Consider the following 23,166-nt stretch of genomic DNA (forward strand, 5'->3'; position numbering starts at 1 on the left):
CACTTCAATGGTAATTCCATTCCCTGCCCATGTTTGTAGAAAACATAGTCATTACTGTATTGAACAGTTGCCGGTAATCCACAATCCTGCTCCCTGTACAAATAAGTGTATGAGAAAGCCACAGTCTCCCACACTATAAATCTTCTTTCAATTGATTTACTTATTTTCCTCCGAGTCGCTTTAAGAAATATAAACATAGTTTCCCCCATCATTCCTGCGCATGAAGAGAAACTTCCCAAAACTCATATATAAATATTGTTATGGCAACAAAACACTGCACTGTGCTGTGTGTATAGCAGTGGCAGTCATGTGGAAAAAAAAGCAGAAAATTTCATCTTTTGTCCCAAGCTATCAATCAAGAGAAATGATCCCTGAGTAAAGTTATAAGTCCTTGGATATACAATGCATTCTGGTGTATACAGATGGCTGAAAAAGTAATGCATGCTCTTCATAAAATAGGGGAAAAATACATTTAAGTGTGATATAGTAGTAAATATGCATTTTCCCCTTGTAAAGCTTTTTATTTGAAATTAAATTCTGCAAAGAAATAATTCAGTAATGACCCAGCGAGAAAGTTTTTCACGTTTCCGGTTGCTTATGCTTTTAAAATGCCCTCTATTTAAATGGAAACCCAGCAGGTGAAGAACAAGGCTAATTACAGAGGCTGATAAAGTTGGAAAATGACGAGAGACAGTGTTGCAATGCAAATCAATGAACTCCCCTCAGAAATCAAACTTAACTAAGTTGCGGCAGCCCAAAACAAAGTTAGCGCTGCAATCAATAGGAAAGCAATGTACTCTAAGAGTTGCAACACTGGAATAAAAGACACAGAATCGAGTGTCTGAGAGACTGCAAAGGCTGAGATAAGTGGAAGTCAAAGCAGCAGTTTGCCAGATTTCCACAAATGACTAAAAAATAAACCCTAAATACTCTGTTTTAACAGGAGGATGGCCTGCTCGTCCTACTCAAGCGAGGACTTTTATCAAGGAGGGATGTGAACTATCATTTAGCTCAATTTTACCCCACTCGAACGGATGCTGCAGGTGTACAATTTAAAGGAGAGGCATAGAATTTGGTCTCTGGTCTACATATTAGGAGGTGCTATTTTCAAATTAGACCGACAAAGAGAAATCACAGATGCTGCTGCTGCTCTTGGGTGAAAAAAAAAAAAAAAAGAATAGGCCTTGACTTTTGGTGAAACAGCCTGTTGGTCTGAACCAGTTAAAATCTAATGATGACTATGTGATTAGGCATCAGTGTATTGCTTTAATTATTCCATGACTCCCCAGTGATCCTGTCTGGCCTCCCCGAGAAAGTCACCAATCAAAGGCGGCGATAACCCTCGCTTTCTATGCATGGGAGGTTGAGGAGGGACGGGTGGCTGAAACGTAAAGACAGGCAAGGTGATGGAGAGCAATGGCAGAGAGATCAGAAGGGACAGCGGCAAGATGAAGGACCTTTTTGATTTTTGAGAGGAACTAAAAAGAGCCAACTGCCATTTTCAATTGGGAGAGAGAGAGCGGCAAGAAAGAACACCTCAAAACACAAACACATAAAACTGTGTTGAGATTGCTCGGCCAGCAGACAGACAAACGGACGCAGAGTGAGGGGGAGTACCCACGTGGATTAATCATGCAGAGCAGCCCCGGGTTAAACGTGTGATATTTTTGGTTACAGTCCCATCGCCGCCTTCGGGCAATTTGCATAGTACTAAGAGACTACACCTTCATTTCCCCCTGTGGCTTAGCTTTGTAAGAGCCAAGCAGTCAAGGGGAATTCAAATAATTTCCAGGACCATTGCTGTTTATGTCCATTTTACCCTAACCTGATTACAAATGTTATGTTATTTACTTTTCATTTTTCCTTTTTTTTTTTTTTTTTTGGTTCCATTGGGAAGTTTTTGCTTCTCCCAAAGTCTTCTTTCCTAAACCTGAGAGCCAGATCTTCTTAAATTAAGCAGTGGCCAGCCTTCTCCATGTTTAAATCCTCTTTCGGACTAAAGCTCATTATCATCCACACATATAATCTCTCAAATTGGTACCAAACGCCCCAGCTGTTAAAGTGGGCTGCATAATTTGCTAAGGGAGCCTGAAATGAATGTATTATCTTTCAGAGAGAAAAATTAAAATGGAGATAACGCAATATATTGTATTTAATGTTGAATGCCTGCAGACAGTTGAGGTTCAATGACAATGGGCAGAGAAAAGAAAGAAGAGACCCAAAGTTTAAAAAGCAAAATAATACTTGTTTGTTTTATGTTTTTAAGACAACATATGCAGACTTTATTCAAGATAAACTACTGAAACCAAATGCAAGTCTTAACTTATTTCACCTACAAACATATTAAGACTAAACCAGTACTGTGTTTGGGGGTATATCTGCTTGATTGACGGGTGTCAAGCCTTAACAGCTCCACCTACACTTCCACCCTATTTCCCAAATCTGGATTTCAGCAAACCCAAATCCAATTACCACAGGCTTCGTCCGCTCATGAAGTCAACCAAAACCCCACAGTGCCTAAACAGAATGTCTCTGATCCTCAACACATCAGCATCACCGCTGCACTTGAGCTTTAAGCACCTCAACCTACATCTCCACACCCCTTCCTGGCATTTTTCTCAATTGCTGCGGTGTTGTGACATTATTACAGGTCAGGAAACAGGCCACAGAGAGACGGTTCCGCTCATAAATCAGGTGATTGATCGTCATCCATCTCGCACGGGGGGCTGTGGCATGTGTCTCCAACCCGGAACACATATCCATAGTAACCCCAGTTGTCAAGAGGCCTGTATCTGTCACACTTGTTGAGTGGTCTCTCTCTCCCTCTCTCCCTCTCTCTCACTGCAGAGGGAAGGAAAACAACTCCATGTGGCAAGCCATTTCATTTCTAATGCCATGTGTGTGATCAATCTCCCCCCGCCATGAAAGGGCGGTGCAGTGGAGGCAATCATTCAACATTTGTGACAGGTATGTGGTATTGACCGAGGGAAGATGAACCGCGAGTATGCAGCCATGTGTGCCTCTGACAGAGAGAGATGCAGGCAGAGAGGGAGCTTACAGTACAAATTCCAGTCTCCAATATCAGCTGAAGTTTCCTGAATTGGCTTTAGAAAGATTTTTAAAACCTAATTTCAAGTCTTTACAGCCAAAGCTTTTATCACTGACAACCTCAAGCGATGTGTATTTGATCAAATAGCCCTTTTCATGGGTTAAAAAAAAAAAAAAAAACGACACAAAGGACACAGTTCAAGGGTCACTTGTCCTGTGTCCCTTCAAAATATCTTGCTGACAGTTTCATGCCATATTTAACGTCCTTTAATATCAATTACAAAGTCAAGTTGCTTGCGATAATTGAATTTGCGCAGTACGCCGACGTCCCCAGTTAGGAATCACTGTCTTGTCCAATTAAGAGGACCCTTATTATTGGCCAAATTGTGAGTAGCCCCATTAATGTGAAGGGGAAGAATCTATCCTTTAACTGACGTATTAATGTTGACATCCTCCCGGAGTCCCGTAGTGCAATGGGTGTGAAGACTGTAAATTTAATAGACTATCAGGGTGTCCTTGATTCTTCCAACAGCAAGAGCGGAACGAGAAAGAAAAAGTGGGCGAAAAAAGAGAAAAACATATGCCGTGGACCTACTGTTGCAGTAGTAGATAAATACAAGGGGAGAGACAGATGATGAGCGGCTGCTCTCTAATGGGAACCAAGGCCTTGTTGGGGTGGAATGTCTTTTATTTACAGCTACTCTTCATCAGAGAGACAAGCTGGGCCCTGTGACCATCCTTAATAATAAAAGGAGCAGCAGCGAGGGGATTCTGTATTCCATTTCCAAATGTGAACACATGTCGGAGAGCAGCTTTTTACATATGCATGAGCAAACAGAATGATGCATTTGCAGTGAGTAAGCGTTATGGGTAATGCATTGCTGGAATTACTGGGAGACTGTGGAAAGGTAAGCATCATTTGTCAGGGGACTCATCAATGTCTGGCGAAAAAATGGGGACTAATGACTGTACAGCAGAGGGGAGGAGAGAGGCTAAATTTGTCTCAATCAATGTCAGGGAATATCATGGTGGATCTGCGGCTGTCACCAGCGTTCGCTGGGGGGCATGTGTTAACAGTTTTGTTAAGGGGTGACTTTTAGTGAATATAAAATAGAAATGTTTCGACTTAAAACACTGCGGCAACCAATCTGTCGATGAAAAAGCTGATTGTTTTTTGGTTGTAAATTGGTTGCCTCATTAGGAGTAACCCATGACAGAAAATAAAAAAGTCCTGACAGTCTATTTTTAAAATACTTTCCATCAATAGCACACTTGAGCTTTAAGCACCTCAACCTACAGCTGCACGGCCCGATTCAGACGTTATCAGTCCATTAAACGGCTTTTATCATTGCACATTGAGCCTTGTATGCCTTTTTATTGAACTCTGCTTTGTTTTCAGACCATTTATGTCTTTTTGCTCCTGAGTCAAGTATTTCAATTCAACATTTGTTTTTCTGAACATTTACAGGAAGCAATAATTTGCTGCAAAGAATTGCAACGGAATTGTATTTATCCACAAAATCAGGCTAGATCTATTGTAAACTGTGGCTATTTTATATAAACAGAAATCAAACAAACCCAATCTTGAAAGAGAAATTGACAGCCTAACAGACTTAGATGTTATCAACTCAATAAATGTCTGCTATCGCACATCATCCCTGTACGTATGAGCCAGCAGGGACTTTCTCCACCTTCTAGTGGGCAATAATTATCATCCATTTTGATCACTGATAAACTGAAACGAACACAGAGAACACGGGCAACCTCTTGCAATAACGAGAATAGGTGCAGGTAAAAAAACATGATCCTGAGCGAGTAGTTCTGGTGCCGAAATCTAACCAAACACTGGCTAAAAATGAATAATGAGTGAAAACGAAAGTCAAAATCACACTTGAGGCAAGAAATAACAGTCCAAAATGGGGCTTGAGTCTCCTGGAGGACTCCAACAACTCATCAAATGTCCAAATGTGGACTTCTTGCTGCTTCACCACCATCAAATCTGCTGATATTGGTCTACTGAGCCTACTGGAGGAGTCCCCTACTGGCCCATATGTATGTGAATCATCCATGATCACCAATGCAGCGCTGCACACGTCTTCACCAAACTCCAGCCCTCGACATGGGGCAAATAACACTATTTTCTATTTTCTAACTAATCAAATGATGGTAAAAATAGTTAAAGCATTGGCTTCACTGGGAATTCCATGAATATCATCTCATATTTGATTAAAAAAAGAAAGCCAGGTCATTCAAGAGTTCACAAAAGACAGCAGGCCCAATCTCAACAGCAGCAGACGTGCTGTAGGGATTCATCACAGTGAATCCCTGTGGATAAAACAAACTCCACCACAGCTAGCTGCATGGAGCAAAACAGAACAACAAAGATAAATAGAAATATGCTAGAAAATGCCTAGATTACTTTGGACATCTTCCACCTGTTTAGCTGAGTTTCCAACGTGAGTACATTCTCTTTTTATGTTCCACTCTGTATTCAGGACTGACTAAAGTCATTCTCGGTAACCTCTGTAGCTCGTTCTCACTCTGATAGTAATCCATGTTCTGAAGTACGAAAAAGAATAAATGCATAGTTATTACTTCAGAGAGTCTAAACTGAGACCTTGAGTGATCTCCCGAGTTTCGATCTCATATCAAATAAAATGCAGCTGTGTGGTGCAACAGCTCGCTGCCAAGTAACCAAACGGGCATTTTAAGGGATTTATGGCACCCCTCGTCCAAGCATCTATTGTATACTATGAGACAAGTGGCCGACGAGGGAGCTGATTGTGTGTTTAAGATAATAACGGCACCACAATCCATTTTTCAGCCAGCATTGCTTTTTTTTTAAATGACCAAGGATGGCAAGAATGAAAGAAAAACTTACAAATTCACAAATTTGATGGCAGCAATTGACCAGCCTGACCCTCTAATTTTTAATTCTGCTATGCATGCTAAATGTTTGCCAAAAGGTGGAACATGATAACCTCCCAACATTTTTTTCCTACATTTAAATGCCAGCAGTTACTGTTAAATAATGAATTAGGAGTAGATGGAGGTCAGTAGCTTGTGACCTTCCTATTTCATTAGTCACTGCAACTAATATTCACCTAAAACCATCAAATTGATGTATTTTTAAATAGTTAAATGCTTTTCTGATCACCGTTTTCTTTTCCAATAACACTGCAAGCTGCACTTTACAACCTCAGTCTTGTGCTCTACAGAAAAATAAAGAATTAAATCATTGTGGAGAGTCTCGCTCAAGGCCAGTTTGACCGTAGCTGTGTCACTTGTTCACTTTTCCCACGCAGATTTTTCCTGTGGGAAGGCGACAAGTCCACTTCTCTAAGCTTTACACCTCTGCCATCACAGATCTGTTAAACTGTGATGTGCATTCTGACCACAAACAACCAGCGCTGACTTTGACTTGGGCTTCAAATCCCTGATGCAACCAAGATTCCATTTTGTGATGCACTTCCCTTATTCTGCTCAAGCCACATTTTATTTAGTGTCATTCTGCGCATAATCAAACAGCAAGATCATTATTTCGACATGCATCATTTGCCATTTTGCATCACTCAGCACAGACAGTAAACCAAAATGCAGCTACAAGATGCAAAACTCCAGGAATAAATTGTACATCACGGTTCGAACATCACTTCCTGATAAAATACAAGAGTGCAAGTGCATGCAAGAGTGAAGTTTTACTTCAACATCTAACTTGATGTGCTGCATTAAGCGAAAATATACATAATTATTCTGTTCGCCCAACCATTCAGGCCATATCAGCAGAACAAAGAGGAACCACAGCAGAGGACAAATGGATCCGTTCTCCTACATATGCATGCTGAGGATTAATATGGCAGATATACATTGTATGTTTTTGCACCCCAAGTACAAATGCAGACAATGCATTACTCAAAGACGAGTGTTTTGAATGTAATAATCTACAGATAATAGCAGTGTGCATGCAGCACTGTGCAGGGGTTTCCAGAGGGGTTTTTTTTTTGTTTGTTTGTTTGTTTTTTTGAGCGAGTGTTTGTAAGCCAGCGAAAGGAAAGCAAGTGAGATAGGGGATTCTTTGTCCCTGAGGAAGTCAATCAAGCCATTTAATTTCCTCTAATGGGCTGACGCTCACAGATGAAATTCTCTGTGGCAGAGGCCTTTCTTGACGAAGGTACAAACCAAAAACACTGCATGTTGAGAGTTTGGAGCATCTAAGCTTGCCTTATTAGAGATTCAATCTATAATCGGTTTGAGCAATTTTAACTAAGATCTCCATGTTTTTCCTTTTTTTTCCATTTTCCTTTTAAGTATCCTGATTTAAATTAAATTATTATCAATACATTTGGGTCTAAAATGACTGAAAAAATGGCCCTCCTCAGTGGATATCACAAAAAGTAGCACAAGATTCCCTACTAGAGAAACGTCTACGTTTAGGGTTTAAAATGAGATTATGAGCCTAATTTTATGCAATCTGCAGTACATACATGACCCAACAAACCATACAAAGTTTGATTCAAGAGCAAAGGAGCCCTAAACCCTGAAAAACATTTCTTTGAACATATACCTGTTACTGTATCACACCAGGATACTCACCTTCCTGCCCCCACTGCTTCTTTCTGTTCCATAAAAATGAAAGCAATGCAATTTCAAACTGGCTTTCATTGCCCAGAATCCCCTTTTTACAACGGTGCTCTAACTTGCGACCAGCATGGCTTCTAATAAAGCCATACAATCTAAAAGAGAAGGAACAAAGGACGGGGGCCTGGCTCGAATGGGGTATTCATTTATCAGTGGACACGTTTCAAATCCTTGCCCTAGGCAATGGCTCGTGAAGCATCGGAAGAGATAGCCCATAGGGACTTCTGCTGGAAAAGCAGAAAACCCTTTGATGAGCCTTGGGCCATTCCTGCACCTGTGTCTAATATGCATGGATAAAAACCCAGACGCAAGCAGCCGCTGGATAGTAAAGACAGAAAAAAAGCAGACTGGCAAAGGACTTCCTTTCCTTTAACTCCAATGTCCCATACATGTTGCTCTAGTTTGCAGCTATCCTTTTTGCAAAATTAATTACTGTTGAGTCTGTGCAAGCATGCAGGATCCGTGCATTTCGATATTTCTACTTAGGCCACAGTGGCATCTTTAAATGCAAAGTGCTTCATGGATCCAAGAAGAAGTAACTTATTCGATCATTTACATACTTACAGTTAACCTTTGCACACCGGGGCTGATTTGAGGTGTGGTGATGTTAATACATGTCAGCGAACCGAGACCATTGGTGCAAAATCCGATAATACAATAGTGAGCAGTGCTACTTGTATCCAACACAATGGAAATACACATTTAAAGCAACTCTGCACTGAAGAGCTACTGAAGACATAAAAGAGCTCCAACTTTACACACTAAATGGAAATAATGCATGTAGTTTGAACAAACTCTCAGGATGTAATTAGTGTTTCAACCCTACAAGAATAAACATCCCTCCGTTCTTATCTCCTACAACAAATTAAAACAAGATGTGCAGAGATCAACAGTGACGCTCCGATGTTCACTGTCTGAACCTCGATTTGAATGAAGTATAAATGAAGCTGTTCAAAGTGAGGGCAGCTCTGTTTTACATCATGACTGTTATTCTGTGCTGTTGACTGAAACATGATTTGTACTTTCAGGCCAAAAAAAAAAAAAAGAGCCTTGAAATGTTGCTTTGTTCCAGGGAATCAAATCTCTGAGCCAATTAATGTATCTGTTTGTTGGATACCGTGAGTAAACTATTTTATATATTTTTTGTCTGGATTTTATTTCATTTGAAAAGAAAGAAGATACAGCAGTCAGTGTAATGAGACGAGACTTACCTGAGCCTCTCTTTGACACCACTTTCAGGCAATGGACCACAACAGCATGAAGCAGGATCAGAAGAGGAATGGGAGCTTTCATTTTTTTATCAGTCCTACAAAGGAAACAAATGCATAAGTTATAAATTCATACTATGGCAAGCTGTGAATGCACTGAAACTGTCCAGAAAACATCAAAAAGAAGAGAGAATGATTTTTGGCAGCAGACGCTCGATCAAAGCGAAAACACAAAGAAAATTCCAAGTCCTGAGCCAATAATTACCGAGCTTCTGCAAGCCTTAAGGTCAGCTGGAGAAAATTCTCACACCTCGATGTGCAAATTTTGTTTGTCTGCCGCTGCTTTATTTATGTTAGTTTCTCTTCGGGGACTCGCTGCATAATCAGAGCGAGGCTGTTGATTATATAAATGTCACGACATGTCTCTATCAAGGCGAACTGGGCTTTGCTGCTTTGTCAGCTACCTGCAACACACAAGTCCACTTCTACCGCGACTGGCATGACATAATCAGGTGCCCAGTTGGATCAAGGTATCACTCTGTTAACATAATTATTGAGGAAGGCTGTGTGTGAGAGGCAGGTAAAAGCGGATCTGGCTTAAAATACTGATAACTACCAAGACTGGAACTTGTAGTGACAATGATGGCAATGGCAATGGGAATAACATGAGATTTAGGTTGATGAAAAAGCTGTCATTCTCTAAATATATACTCATATGCATGCAGTGGATGATGAAAACAACAACTATCCAATCAAATTTCACTGTGAGAGGGTCAATATATAATTGCGGGACTTTTTGTAACACAGCTGGCAGGTGTCATAGTTGACATTTTTGCTGTTTTCAGGCCTAAAATAAACACGGACGCCTAAAACTAAACACCACTTGGCATTTTTACAGAAAGATTCTTCTAAATATTATATATACGATTGAGTCAAATTGAAATTGAAAGTTATTGATAAAGATATCTTAGTAAACCTGTTGATATGCGATAAATCCACACTCGACTCACACATTACTTTATATTAAATAACTCAGAAAGCCTTGGAGTCTCACCAGTCTTTTCTTCAGGAGGAACTGACATCATGTGGAGCAGGTCATGTGATCTGGAATTAACCTACTTCCTTGAGAGGTGATTTTGTAATGGGGAACTTAGTTCTAAGTGATTTCTCAGACACAGATACAATTTGTTATTTTCCATATAAAATTTGATATATTGCCAAAAAATATCTGTCATGATTATCTCATCTTAATAAAAAGAACACAATCAAAACAATTTTTGAATAAGTTCATTTTATTATTGTTTAGCTAATTAGAAGGTGGTTGTTATTAAATTCAGACGGTTATTTAGTTGACATTTTAGTGATATCCAGTCATTTTTTATTAATAAGTGATTGTTTCCATCATAAATAATTATGGAATTTGTAAAGACATGATCATAATGAACATAAAAAACGTTTTTTTTGTTTTTTTTTTTTTTACTGTTAATAAAAATGTATGCAAGATATATCCCATGGATTTCAAAAGTGTCTCAATTATATATTGATCCCAGAGATGCATTTTAGGAAATTTTAATGTACTATGCAAAAGCAGCAATAATTGCCCATGCTTTCTTTGTCAGAATTGACCTTTAAAACATAGCAAAATTAGATGAGATTTTAACTTGAACTGAAATGCCAAACATGTTTGACCTAAAACACGTTATATAGGCAAAAATGTCAAAAAAAAATCTTCTTGTTTGTCCATGAGAGAGCACAAATAAGTTTGTTTCAACACTAAAATCTCCACCTCAGAATATGCCTTGGGCACAAAAAGGGTCCCCATCAAATATATGTCTATTTATTTGCAATATGTCATGTTAAATTCCAAATGAGTAATATTGGCCCATGCAATTTAAGCTAATTGTTCAAAAAGCTTGTTTTTAATAAAATACATTCACAGCTTTAAAGACGTGCTAATGGTTGAAGTGGTTTAATCCAGTTGTAGCCACATGTCAATTTTTAACTTACATTTTTGTTGACACTCTTTGTCAGCTTTGCAAAGAATGTACATTAGAGTTGAAATGAAGTTGATTAAAGTTAATTCTGTTTACTCAGATTTCTCGCCAGCAGTTACAAGAATTCCTCAGCGACACTGGCTCATCAAATTCCTCCATGTGACGGCGCAATTCTTCTTTTTGTTGGGGTACAAGTTCATCTCCTTGCAAAAGTCCCATCTCTGCTTTAGCTCGACGAGCTGCGCATGGACACTGCAAGGGCGCTTCCAATGGCATCTCAGTCACGACAAAGATGCTTCACATAGATTCCACAAAGCTGCATCAGAAAGCCTTTGAGAGGAAACCCTGAAAAGCCATAATAACCCTCGAGACACTCGGAGGCATGTGAAACTGGCCGGCAGCCAGACATGGTGACATTGCTGTGTTCTCCTCGTCAAAGGCCTATTGTCATCAGCCCTTGCTTCCTGCAACCAGTGGCACCTCAGAAAAAAAAAGCTTCATGCCACTACACAAAAATCTTATCTTTTTAATTAGTTTTCCATGTTGGGTGCGAGTATGCAACATTAGCACAAAACCTCGATCTTGGGTCTGAACACAGAGGAAATGACTGATTCGCCAGTTATGCTCGGTATCCCTGCAGCTCACAGTGATAACCTGGATGGCTAGACATCAAAGAAAACACTTAATATCACTGAAAAGGTTAAGAATGCACTCTTGTGATGCATTGTAATTAACTGCTTGTTGATACCGACCATACTGATGAGAAAACACCGCAAGTCGTCCTCTGTTGGGTACGCCGATCATGTCTGCATGTGTTCACTATGTAAAAACGAAGGTGGATTATGGGATTAAAAATATATTGAGGAATCACGTGAAAACATGAGTCTGGGCTTTGGTATGAGCTTGTGTGCAGCACATGTGAGAAAAAAAAAACAGCTGTAGAAGGTTTCAAAAAACTGTCGTCAAGGACACCGATCTCAGTTTCTTTTTTATCCTCCCACCAAGGTTAGAACCTTGGTATTTTGATCTTTTTTCATGGGAAATAAAGAAGTATGAGCCTCTCTCAGACAAGTATACCACTGCATTAATCTGGTGGCATCTGGAGATGTCAGAATCTTATTGTGTTGAACACAGTAACAACATGGTCTCAAGTCTGAATTGCATGGAGTCGCATTCTTGGACGGGGATGCAGATTCAATGAGCAACAGAGTCCCAAAGGAAGAAGAAAAAAAAAAACAACCCGGGTGAGTTTTATTACTATAACTATTAAAATTTACTTTATGGAGCATTGTGCAGCACTTACAGCATTGTGGAGACCAGTCTGGCTATGCACGACTAAATTCAATTTATCTGCGGTTATTTGGACAGTTTGGGTTTTGTTGTTTATTAGTAGCTTCTTGAACCTTGGTGCACTATCCAAATTTTGCACTTAGGGCACATATGGTGCATACACAGTGGTTTTCTCCATCACTGAATGAAGTCATGAGGAACAAGTATATTGCAAAAAGGTAAAATATCAACTTCATGCTGCAGAAAAAAGGAAGAAGTAAGCACTGTATTATGGCTCGCAATTTAAGTAAAAGCAGTCAGAGCAAGAACTGAATATTCTGGTAGTTCAATATTATTTAGAGTCAGATGTGGAGCAAGTACAGCAAGGTTAGGGGAGATCCTTGACATTTGAGCCTTTGTTGGTGATACTGTTTAAGAGATTTTAAGAAGTCGTGCAGCTTGAGGGAAGAAGCCGCCCCACAGTCAGCGGACCCCTGCATCTCCTGCCAGGCGAGCAGCAGGGTTATCAGGCTCAAGCTGGACTAGATGATGTCCTCAACTGTTCTGTGGGCTCTGTGCATGCAGCTTGTGTTGCCAGCGTTGGGCAGGGAAGCAGCAAAGATGATGTTCTGGATCTTGCAGGTGGTGCCACGTTGTTTTGTGGCACGTCAGAGTAGTTTACTAGCTTCATGTCGACCCTAAGCGATGCCCTTTTCACATTATTGCTGAGATCAAAGCAAGCACAAAAAGGTGCTGAGCTCATCTGGCAGCCGAGGTTCACGTGTATTGATGCAGGCATTCTTGCTTTGATTGCCCACCGCATGTCTGTGTGGTTGTTATTTGCATTGAGGTTCCTTTAGAGACAGGTCGATTCTTTTGCTTTGTGGCCACCGTGGTTCATTGTGGCACCAGCTTGACTACAAACAGCTTCCTTTTATAACAAGATAGAAAGATTTTATCATCTTTGCCATCACATTTGATTCATGATAACACTGTTGATGTATATTCCCCTTTGCTGCAACAGTTCTGCAATTTCACAACTGATTTTAGCAACGTCTTGAGTCTTGAGTAAACTGGCATGAAATGAAAAGGAAAGTGGTGTGAGTGTTCAAGATAGCAGCAGAAAGGGCTTGTTGCCACCACAAATGTTTCAAGACATTGCCATGATTTCATTGCGTTCCACTTCTGCTACATTTCTGCAATGTTTTCCCCAAATACAACGAGTAGCAGGGTTCATTTTCTGCTCCTGACGCTGGTGGAGTGCGTTTAAGACGATGGCCACCTGTTTGAAGACAGCTACTTATGAGGGCTTATCGGGGTCAAACACTCAACTTGTAATCATGAGAAGGGTGTCGATGTATTATTGTCACTATCATCTTACTTCTTGGCACATGGTTATTAGCTACCGCGAAGTGAAAGATTCAGTGTAGCTGTCTAACTGTCAGAGATATGATCAGGAACACAATAGAGCAGGGGAAAAAAAGCAAGAAGAGCTATCCCCCTTCAAGAAATGAATGGATACTGGATGTCCAAGAAAAATATGAAATCTTAGACGAAAAAAAGAAATAGCCCTCTCTTAAAAATCCCTCTATGAAAGCGCATCCTGTCAAGCATCTCATAGTGTGCCATTCTTTAAGGAGAGGCTCATCCAAAAGGTGCTGTCACCTGCCTCTCATTCTTTGATTGTTTTTTTCCTCAAGCACCCACTTTTCTCCCCCTCCCCCACCAACCCTGACAGTGTTTCCTCCTCAGCGGATTCATCCAAAATTCAATTACTTTCGAGGAGGTGTTCGGCAAGAGAAATGGGGCACTCACTCAACACTCTCGGGGTTCGGAGTTAGCCCCAAGGAATGCATCTCCCTCTTCGCGCACAAACAATTTCAGCCATCTACAACTGAGGGTTTGCCGCTTTACTATGGCTTGCCAGATGGATATTGAGATGATGATTTATACCAATCTCTCATTTCAAGCCTCTCTTGCTATGTCACACATTTTCTCGAGGCTGTTCACACTGAAGGCCCTCGTGCTCAATCCTGAACCGCTGCCATATCTGATCTGTTGCTGGATGACTGTTCATATCTTTGGAGGATGTTACCCAGATAGCAACAGGAAACTGACAGGAAGAGGCAATAACAGAGATTCGTTTTTGTGCAAACTCTTCACCCGGTTGTTTGGGAAGACATTGCAAGATCTGCCGATGGGAGTAATGATTGTACTGGGGTGTAAAACTCAGATGCTTTTGCTTGTTTTTGTGCCTCCATTTTTGTACCAAAATGCCATGAAATCATTGCTAATTTTAATGGAAAAACTGAACATATTGACAAATTTATACCTCAAGCTAGAAACCGTTGAATATGACAAACTGAACTTTACTCCGAAACCACGATTCATAACGCTGCCTATATTTGACTCGCATAATGCAATAAAAAATGTAATTACATGACCTGCAACATTCCAGGTTGCAGTATGAATAGACACCTTCTCTGTTTCTGTCATTAACCCTCCTCCTTCCACTGCCTCTCCCCCACCCCATCCCTCTGCCCCCATTCCTCCCACCTCCAGTTGGAAAATTGATAGGAACTCTGCTTGGCGAGTTATTAACATTTCTATTTGTGAGAAACACTTTTCAAGCCCTTACACCCTTGGCTGACGCACACACACACCCACACAAGTCTGCGCTCTCCTCGCTGAATTATTCCGTTTTAGATTATCTAATAACCCTGCAACCGCGAGCCTCCATGTTCTTGACATGTAATGCGGGAAGCGAAAAGAGAGGGAAGAGCAAGAGGTTGCTTCTTGAATGCAATCAATGTCTAAACACACTTCATACTGTGATTGTCTTCAATTTTTTTTTTTTTTCACGACTTCCCTGGAACAATGAGGGGAAAAAAAAAAACATCAAGTGTTAAGATCATAATTAACAGATGAATAAGAAATAAATTAATTCGCCATATGTAGCAACATTATACAATTGCAAATCTTCAGAAAATGCTAATTTGTCTCTGTGTAAAGCAGTTTTTGTGGCTGCTTGGAACACATTTACTGACCGTGTGCTTCAAAATGTGAAGTTCTTAAGAGTTAGCCGTCTAGATGCAATATGTTGTGACAGCTTGCTTGATTTTCATGATGGTGCCACACTGCAGGGATTTAAAAAATGCGAAAGTGATGGAGTTCCAATTCATCCAGCATATACAACTGGTGGATTTGACAAAACGGCACATTTAACATGCTAGGAATGAGAATGGATTGGCTAATACCCATCCACACACAACCAAAAAATGAAGTACACCAGCTGTCGACATCTCCCCCAAATTTTCTATCTTCATTGAATAGTCATTTATTGAAGTCAGAATACATTTTATGTCAATTTTAGCTCCTTACAAAATGGTTCACGTTATTTCAAAGCCTTCTAGACAATGAACGTTGGAGAAACCTGAAATCAATTTAGCTTAATACACATTTGACCAAAAATTATACCAAGTTTAAGGCATTTTAACCCCTAGGAGTCAGATTAATTTAATTACCTTTATTCTATAAACTCTTACTGTGGTCATTATGAGGCCTAGCCATACAATGTTGTGTCCTGTTTTTGTTCACAACACTCTAGGATATCCAGATCTACCATTATTCAACACAATAACACTTGCAGATTTGACATTTTTGTCTTAACGTGTATCTCACCACAACATTCTGGCTGTAGAGATAATATTTCATAATTGTGTTGGGGAGGTTGTCTGGAATCTGGCGATATCAGATCCAAGATGGAGAGATGCTGTATGACTTAAAACTTTGGAAAAATGTTGTGCTTGGTGCATTATTTTATGCAGGTTGCAACTAAGGTTAAAAAAGATGTAAATTCAAAACAATTTTTCTCTGACATTTTGTTGCAGAGACAAGTGACAAGGCCATGTTGTGTGGTTTCATTCGATATGTACTACACTGTGCTACGATAAATACTTTAGGAGGAATTCAACTGACATGAAGTGAAGTGGGGCACAAAGTGCAAACAAAAAACTTGCATCTTCAACTTATGAATGAAACTTAACAATGTTTCTTTCCTTACAAGAAGAGCAACAAAAATACAGCTTCATTATAAACATTATGTACTAAAGTTGCAAATGAGCTAATAAGGAACGTGCAAAAATGTATTATTGTTACTGCACCAGTTTGAATTTTTCTGCACTTTAGATATACAGAAACAAAAAACTAGGAAGCTGACAGCTGGCTAACTTACAGCTTGCAATCTAACCTACATCATGTCCCTAAAAATAGGAATCTATTTCCCTCTGGGTTCAGGAAATCTTCCATTTCCTAAATCTTCCTTCAATATCGCTCTTTCGGGAATAAGCATGTACAGTTGATCTCAACAAATGACCAAATAAACAACAGGCTTTGGAATTAAACTCGGCTTTCAGCTTCCCATTTGACGTCAATAGTTACTAAGCTGCGTTAAAGTGACAGAACCTGTTCACTTTAGGTGAAATATGGTAGATACAGTACACTATGTATAATTTATATATTTTATATTTTTGGTCTCACGAGCTGTTAGCCACCAGTCAGCTGAAAAAAATGTTTAAAAAAATCACTTGCAGTGTATTGTACAGACACACACGTGCACGCGCGCACACACACACACACACACACACACACACACAAACTGTCTTTACAGTCACGTCCAATTCTTAGTCCCATTCCCTGAGCTGCCTACTAACTAAATTCTTTATCCTGCCTGGCTGTCATGAAAATAAGGATGACATTAAATGAACGGAGCTCTCTCTTTGGATATTCCAGGCCAGGGATAAGTGGACCAAGGGAGAGCCTGCTGGAGTTACTAAGAGGAAGAGGTGAAAGGGAAAAAGAGGATGAATGAGCGCTAGTAAAGGGAGAGGAAGAGGTTGAGGAGCAGGCAGCCATTAGAGGCAGTATCATGAGATGGAGCCAAGCAGCACAAAAAGAGGCTAATAACTGTGGAATACTCAGGTAACTGTGGATTTATCTTCAAAATATCCTTCATTTTTAACATAGCTTCCAGAGTTGAGTCAATAACAGTCTATAAAATAACTTGATGTGATTTAAATCCATTTACAGCAAATACTCCGGTGTTAACAGATGCTGATTTTTCCAAACAGAAACAATTATTAGGCCTGTCAAAGAAGTGTTTGTTCTCTCCCAGCTGCTATGGGCACTAAAGCCGCTCTTCAAACTGTCGAAAAAGTTTTAAATTAACTCTGATGGCTATGGATTTATTGCAAAACAGCACTGAGATGACTCACATGCTGGTAAATTAATAGTGACAATTCTTCGGATCGCGGATCATTCAGAAGTCTTTGAAATGATACTACAAGCCAGATAACAGGCTCTTCTTGTAAACATGTTGTAGGCAATCTATTTCCCCACATTGTAACGCCAATATAGAACAATGCAGAGATTCTGACAGGCACAGCGCTGGAGCTAAACTGCTCCTTTTATGCTATTAAAACAGCCGCCTACGCAACATCTGGCTCATCCGGCAACTTTATTCTCTATGTGAGAATATCTGTGTCGGCTAACTTGGATTAGCTCTTTCTCTGGGTTACTCATGTAATAGAATCCGGCCAGTCTGTAAAACTCACGACTGCTTTCCCCCCTCTTGGCTTGATCTGCACCGCCGATGTCAATCAAAACTCCAACAGGTCTGATACGGGATTCACCTGAAGAGTAAAGCTCGCTGAATGACACTTGTAAAAACCTCATGCTTGCAGGGTTATCTCAAGTTGAACATGTAGCTATGGCAGTGGTAAGAGCAAGGTGTATTTCAGAGGGACGGCGGGAGAAAAATGAGAATTTCCGAGCTTAGGTGGAGACTTCCAATGGCAGCGATTAGATATTCACAGGCTGAAGCGTTCCTCTCTTTATCTCCCTCGCACACACAACCCTCCAACACACATTTTTTACTCAGCACCTAAATTTAAATCTGTGACACTGAGACTGATCTGCCGCTGAACCGATGAGTCTTGAGCTAACTCTACAGTATGCTAATGCTATTCATTGGAGAGCATCAAAGTCTAAGTTCTTCAAGGAGCTCTGAGTTTAAGGAAGAAAAAAAAGAAACAGTGCATATTTTACAGTGTAACAGCAGGAGAAAAAAAAGAAAAATCTTTAAAAGAAGCAGGACTGTTGACATCCTTTAATACTACAGAGCAGCTTTTTACAGATTAAAGAGAAATATTAATAGCAATCAATAAAAATGTCTGACATTAACGTTCTTAAACCACAAAAATGGAGAAAGTAAAGACCCACAAAAATGAGAAATAATGCCCTGGCAGATTTTGTAGTTGGCCAAATCATTTCACTACTGTCTTGTCTAAGCAGCAGCAGAACCGTTGGGCTTATTTAAGGGGGAATGAAAGAGGATTGTCAGATTATTAACACAAGTTAATAAACGCCTACCCTGCAGCAACTATAATCATTAAGGCTGCTAAACATTTATCTTGCTGATTTTTTTGCTTTTTTTTTTCAATCAAATCAGTCACTTGGAAGAATCAACTGCGAAAAATGCACAATCCAGCCAACAGCAAGAAAACAGACAAAGCCTTTGAACAAATAATCAAAGTCTTTCTTCTAGCAAACAATGTGCTTGAAATTGTACAGTCAACTGATCTGGCTTTGTGTTCAGAGGTTGTATGCTTGCTTCGGCTTTCATCATGAACGCACAATGATAAGAGGAATCAATGGTGCAGCATCAAATTATTCGATTGAAATAGATAATATGCTGCTTTATGGAAGAATAAAGCAAAACATATTTCTGATACTTGTTTAAATATGTTTAAATCATATACAATTACGGGTGCACACACAAACCTGCCAAAGCCATTTGTCTTCAGCGCACCTTTTCTCTGTAAATGTGTCTGAACCAAACAGCCCCTGCAAGCAAAAATAAACTTAAGAGCTAAGGCGAGCAGACATGCTGTAGCTACCACTGAGAGCTGAACGGCGCAATGCAAATAAGCTTTCACACAAGAACGGACGACCCACATCTCCATGCTAGGCAGCCAGGATTCAATATCGGAGGACAAGGAGTGCTGCGTCCCCAGGCCTTTCTTGTAAAGTGGCCCATAAATCAAGAACCCTGTTGAGAGCCGGTCTCAGTGGGTCTGGTCCAGGTTGTTGGGCGGGGAGGGGGGAGACAGAGCTGGCTGGGGTAAAGAAAGCCCCCCCCCCCCCCCCCCCCCCCCCCCCCCAGCACACCCACAGCTGGAGCGCAAAAGGATGTCTCAGCGGCGTAAAATTATTGCTGTCATTAACCAAACTGGAGATTGGATTATTACTGGAATTGTAATGCTTAAATATATAGATGATGCAGCGGCGCAGCCATGGGTGTAAGCGAACTGGATAATGGTTGTTGTTTTAATATTTCAAACCTCACACAATACGGTAATGAGCGCTCGAAAATGAAGTCAATCATAGGAACTGAGTTGGAAATTAGCCGGATACAGAAGTATCTGGACGGACAGTGACACAATTGTCATAACTTTCTTTCTGCAAACCACAATAATGACTTTGAATTAAAGCAATGGAGGTGTGATTGAAGTTAATTCAAGGGGTTGAAAAAAAACTGTTAACATGAATCACAGGAATTGTAGGAAATTGGCGAAGGTATAACTTCATCTACAATCAAACTACACCACATACAACAAGCAGATGTATGAAGTAAACATCTATTGGTTTCCAACCTGTCCAATTTACTATTTACTAATTTACTAACTATTTGTCATATTAATAATTAGGAATGCAAAATAACGTCTTGTAACTCCGTCAAATCTTTTTACAAAACCTTGAATAAGGCACGAATCCTGTATTCTTGCATGCCTTGGTGGACTTTCACTTTCAATTTTCTCATGCTGAGATTCTAAATGTCACAGCAAACCGCTTGGTGAACCCCTTCAACGCAAAGTAGTTGGCAGACATTGTGGAGATTTTGGACAATTACATGCAAGTAGGAGGGTATAAAGAACTTGCATAAAGGAGATGCATGTTCCAGTAGAAACACACATATTTTGCACATATCTGTATGGTTTATGCATCCAACGTAACTACTGTTTTCTTGGATTTCTATTGTCAGATTTCCCAGGAAACATAAAATTGGCTGAAAGTGGATTCTTGGGAATCCAGTTTTCCAGGATTGAATGCTGCTGTTTGTGAATTGCAGACATTTTCACAGACACAAACGCATTTAGATGAATAAGCATAGATATAAACCAAAGGATTATTTTTGATACTTGGATCCTTTGCAGCTGATGAATGACTAAAGTCTGGTACCCACGAACCTCACCAAATGCTGACTTTCCTCCCATGAGGCTACTTGTTTGTGAGTCTTTCTGCCCTCAGTTTGGTCTTGGGTAGGTGAAAAACATGCTCATCTGGGCTGAGGTAGGTGAATGACTCGACCATTTAAGAACATTCCATTTCTCTTGGGTTGCATTCGCTGTATGTTTTGGCTCATTATCCATCTGTACTGTGAAGCACTGTCCTGTGGGTTTGGCAGAATTCACCTAAATGTGAGCAGAAAGCAGCTCGACACACTTCAGATTCCATCCTGCTATGGCTATCAGCAGTCACATCATCAATAAACACCAGTGACCCAGTTCCATTGGCAGCCATACATGCCCATATTATAACACTGCCTCCACCATGTTTGACAGATAATGCTTTGGATCATGAGCTTTCTCTCCATCTCCACTCTCTTCTCTTCTCACTATTCTGGTACAAGTTCATACTGGTCGAAAGAATCAGGTATTTTCTGATGTTTTCTGTTCAAAAATATATATTGGATTCATATTTCAGCCAACAACTTATGGTGAATTTACTTTCAACAGTATATAATAATGTGCTGACTTCACAGCAGCATTAAAGAAAGACAATCATTGTCTCCAGAAAAAGCCGTACGAAATCTCACAATATGTTGGAGCTTTTGTGAACAGACAAAAAGATAAGCTGGCTTCTTTTGTCAGTTTCAGAAGCCATATTTGTTTTTCTTTTTAAACATATTTCTACTTGTTGCACTTGTGTGAAATATGACCATTGTACTATAAACCTAGTTGAAGCCTTAAAAACAAGCAAATAACCCAGGATTTCTGCTTTCTTTTTGCTTTAGGGACAGAAAATGCCTCATTTTAGACAAAAAAACACCTTGATTCCTTCTTGATCTTGATCTATGGTGGCCTACAGAGGCAAAATCCCAAAACATCACTGTCCAAACACTGTATACCTTCTTGGCACTATCCATTACTTAAGCCATACTGAGAAGATTAAAATGCAAGGCTGTCCAACAATGGAGCTTAACCTGACTCATCTGTTGTGTGAGTGCTGCACACTTTGTCATGATGAAGATGGAATTCTTACATTGCAATCAGCAAAAGTGAAGACAGAATCATTTTCATTTTTTTCACAATAAAGGTCAATATACATACATTAAAGTAAATGTATGTATGTATATGAATGAAAGGATGACAACATAGAAGGGATCAAAACAACTAACCAGAGAACTACAACCCTGTCCTAATATATCACAAAACACTTTACAGTATTAAGCATTAGAATAAGCCTTCAAATTGGATTGCCTGGATAGAATTTCATCTTCCTATCTGCATTCATAGCAGCACACCCACACATGTGGTGCAGTTTTGGCTTTAGCATGAACTGCTACCACTCCTGTGTAGTAAACTATCTTTATTTGGCTGCTTAGTGAGGAAGAAATTTAGATTTTGGACACATGGATGATGAATTATCATCATTTTGTGTCATCGACGGCAGGACTAATGTCACATTTTGTTGATTTAGTGGCACTGAGCTGCATTTCAAAGTGATTTTTTCAACCAAAAATTGCAGCGGCGGCAAATGAGGAGACGTTTTGGACACGGCCTGCATGCTCCGATCGAGTCCACCAGGCTCATCCTGTGTATACTCAAGGCAGGTTGAAATATATGTATAAATTAGCTGTAAATACTATGCTGCCCGAGGTCTCGTGTGAAGTGGCTAATGACAAATGACAAATGAAGAACTGCTAATGAAGCGCTCCTTGATTTCACTCGCTATTAATCCCTTGACGTAGCTGTTCTATTTAAGCTCCTGCCTGGCTCTGAGGGGAGAATTTGGTTCAAACACTCTCAGCGTTTCCACCAAGGGTACCCATGTGTGCATTCATATAGTGTATGCAAATAGGCCGCGCTCACGGCTGCCACTCGAGTAGATTCTGGACATAATAGTACCAGCATTTTCTTTCTGTGAATACTCAAAAGCTGCGACCACGCCGTCCTAAATTGGTTAATAAAAAGCTCGGCTGAATTCTCTGAATATCAACACCAGCCACTTAGAGTACAGGTCAAAATGTGAATACACCTTGTGACGGTGTTTTGATAACATTAGAGGTATTGCATTTAGGTATTGCAGTTATTCTGCAAAATAACAGTCTGGGTGTCTTTTTTTTTTCCTCCTCCCGCCAACTGGCATTTTGTGCGATTTTTTATCTCGGCGCCGACGTATGGAATGACACAACAAAGCCTTCATGAATGAGTAAGCACAGATCCGATGGAGAGAGAAGGGGGAAATGGGAGGAAAAATTGCTCATTTTGCTTCTCCTGGCATGCAATTTCCATCCTCTATCCACATCTCTCTAAAAGCTATCTAAAACACATGAACTTCATCTTTCTAGGCTGGATGGGCCTCAGAGGATCACCTCCAGACATGGCCCGACGACAGCGGGGGCTGGAAAGAAAGAATGAAAATAATAATTCTGTCCTCTTGCTTATAGCAATGGGCTTCTCATTCTAGTGCTGATTAAAAAGGGGGCAGAAAAAAGCATTCATTTTAGACGTCACTCGCCTCTAGCAAAGACAAATACCATATATCGAGGTAACTGATCATGCCTCAGATGGCCCTTTCATCAGAGAGAGTGCAACATGAGTATTTCGCCGCCTCCTTCTTCATTTTCACTGTTGCAATTGACCAGCGCGGCGTTTAAGCCGCGGGGC

At 40.2% G+C, this 23,166-nt stretch overlaps 1 protein-coding gene across 3 annotated transcripts in view; it reads right to left on the reverse strand.

Moving 5' to 3' along the window:
- il1rapl1b (interleukin 1 receptor accessory protein-like 1b) overlaps positions 1 to 23,166 on the reverse strand; it is a 353,384-nt gene that overhangs the window by 243,133 nt on the left and 87,085 nt on the right. For all 3 annotated transcript variants that reach the window (XM_055008610.1, XM_055008611.1, XM_023275009.3), the window contains one exon: positions 8,898 to 8,992. In XM_055008610.1, coding sequence (XP_054864585.1) covers positions 8,898 to 8,992 — 95 coding nt within the window. The remainder of the gene's footprint in view (positions 1 to 8,897; positions 8,993 to 23,166) is intronic.

Source organism: Amphiprion ocellaris, chromosome 24, assembly GCF_022539595.1.
Source record: "Amphiprion ocellaris isolate individual 3 ecotype Okinawa chromosome 24, ASM2253959v1, whole genome shotgun sequence".
NCBI classification, from domain to species: domain Eukaryota; kingdom Metazoa; phylum Chordata; class Actinopteri; family Pomacentridae; genus Amphiprion; species Amphiprion ocellaris.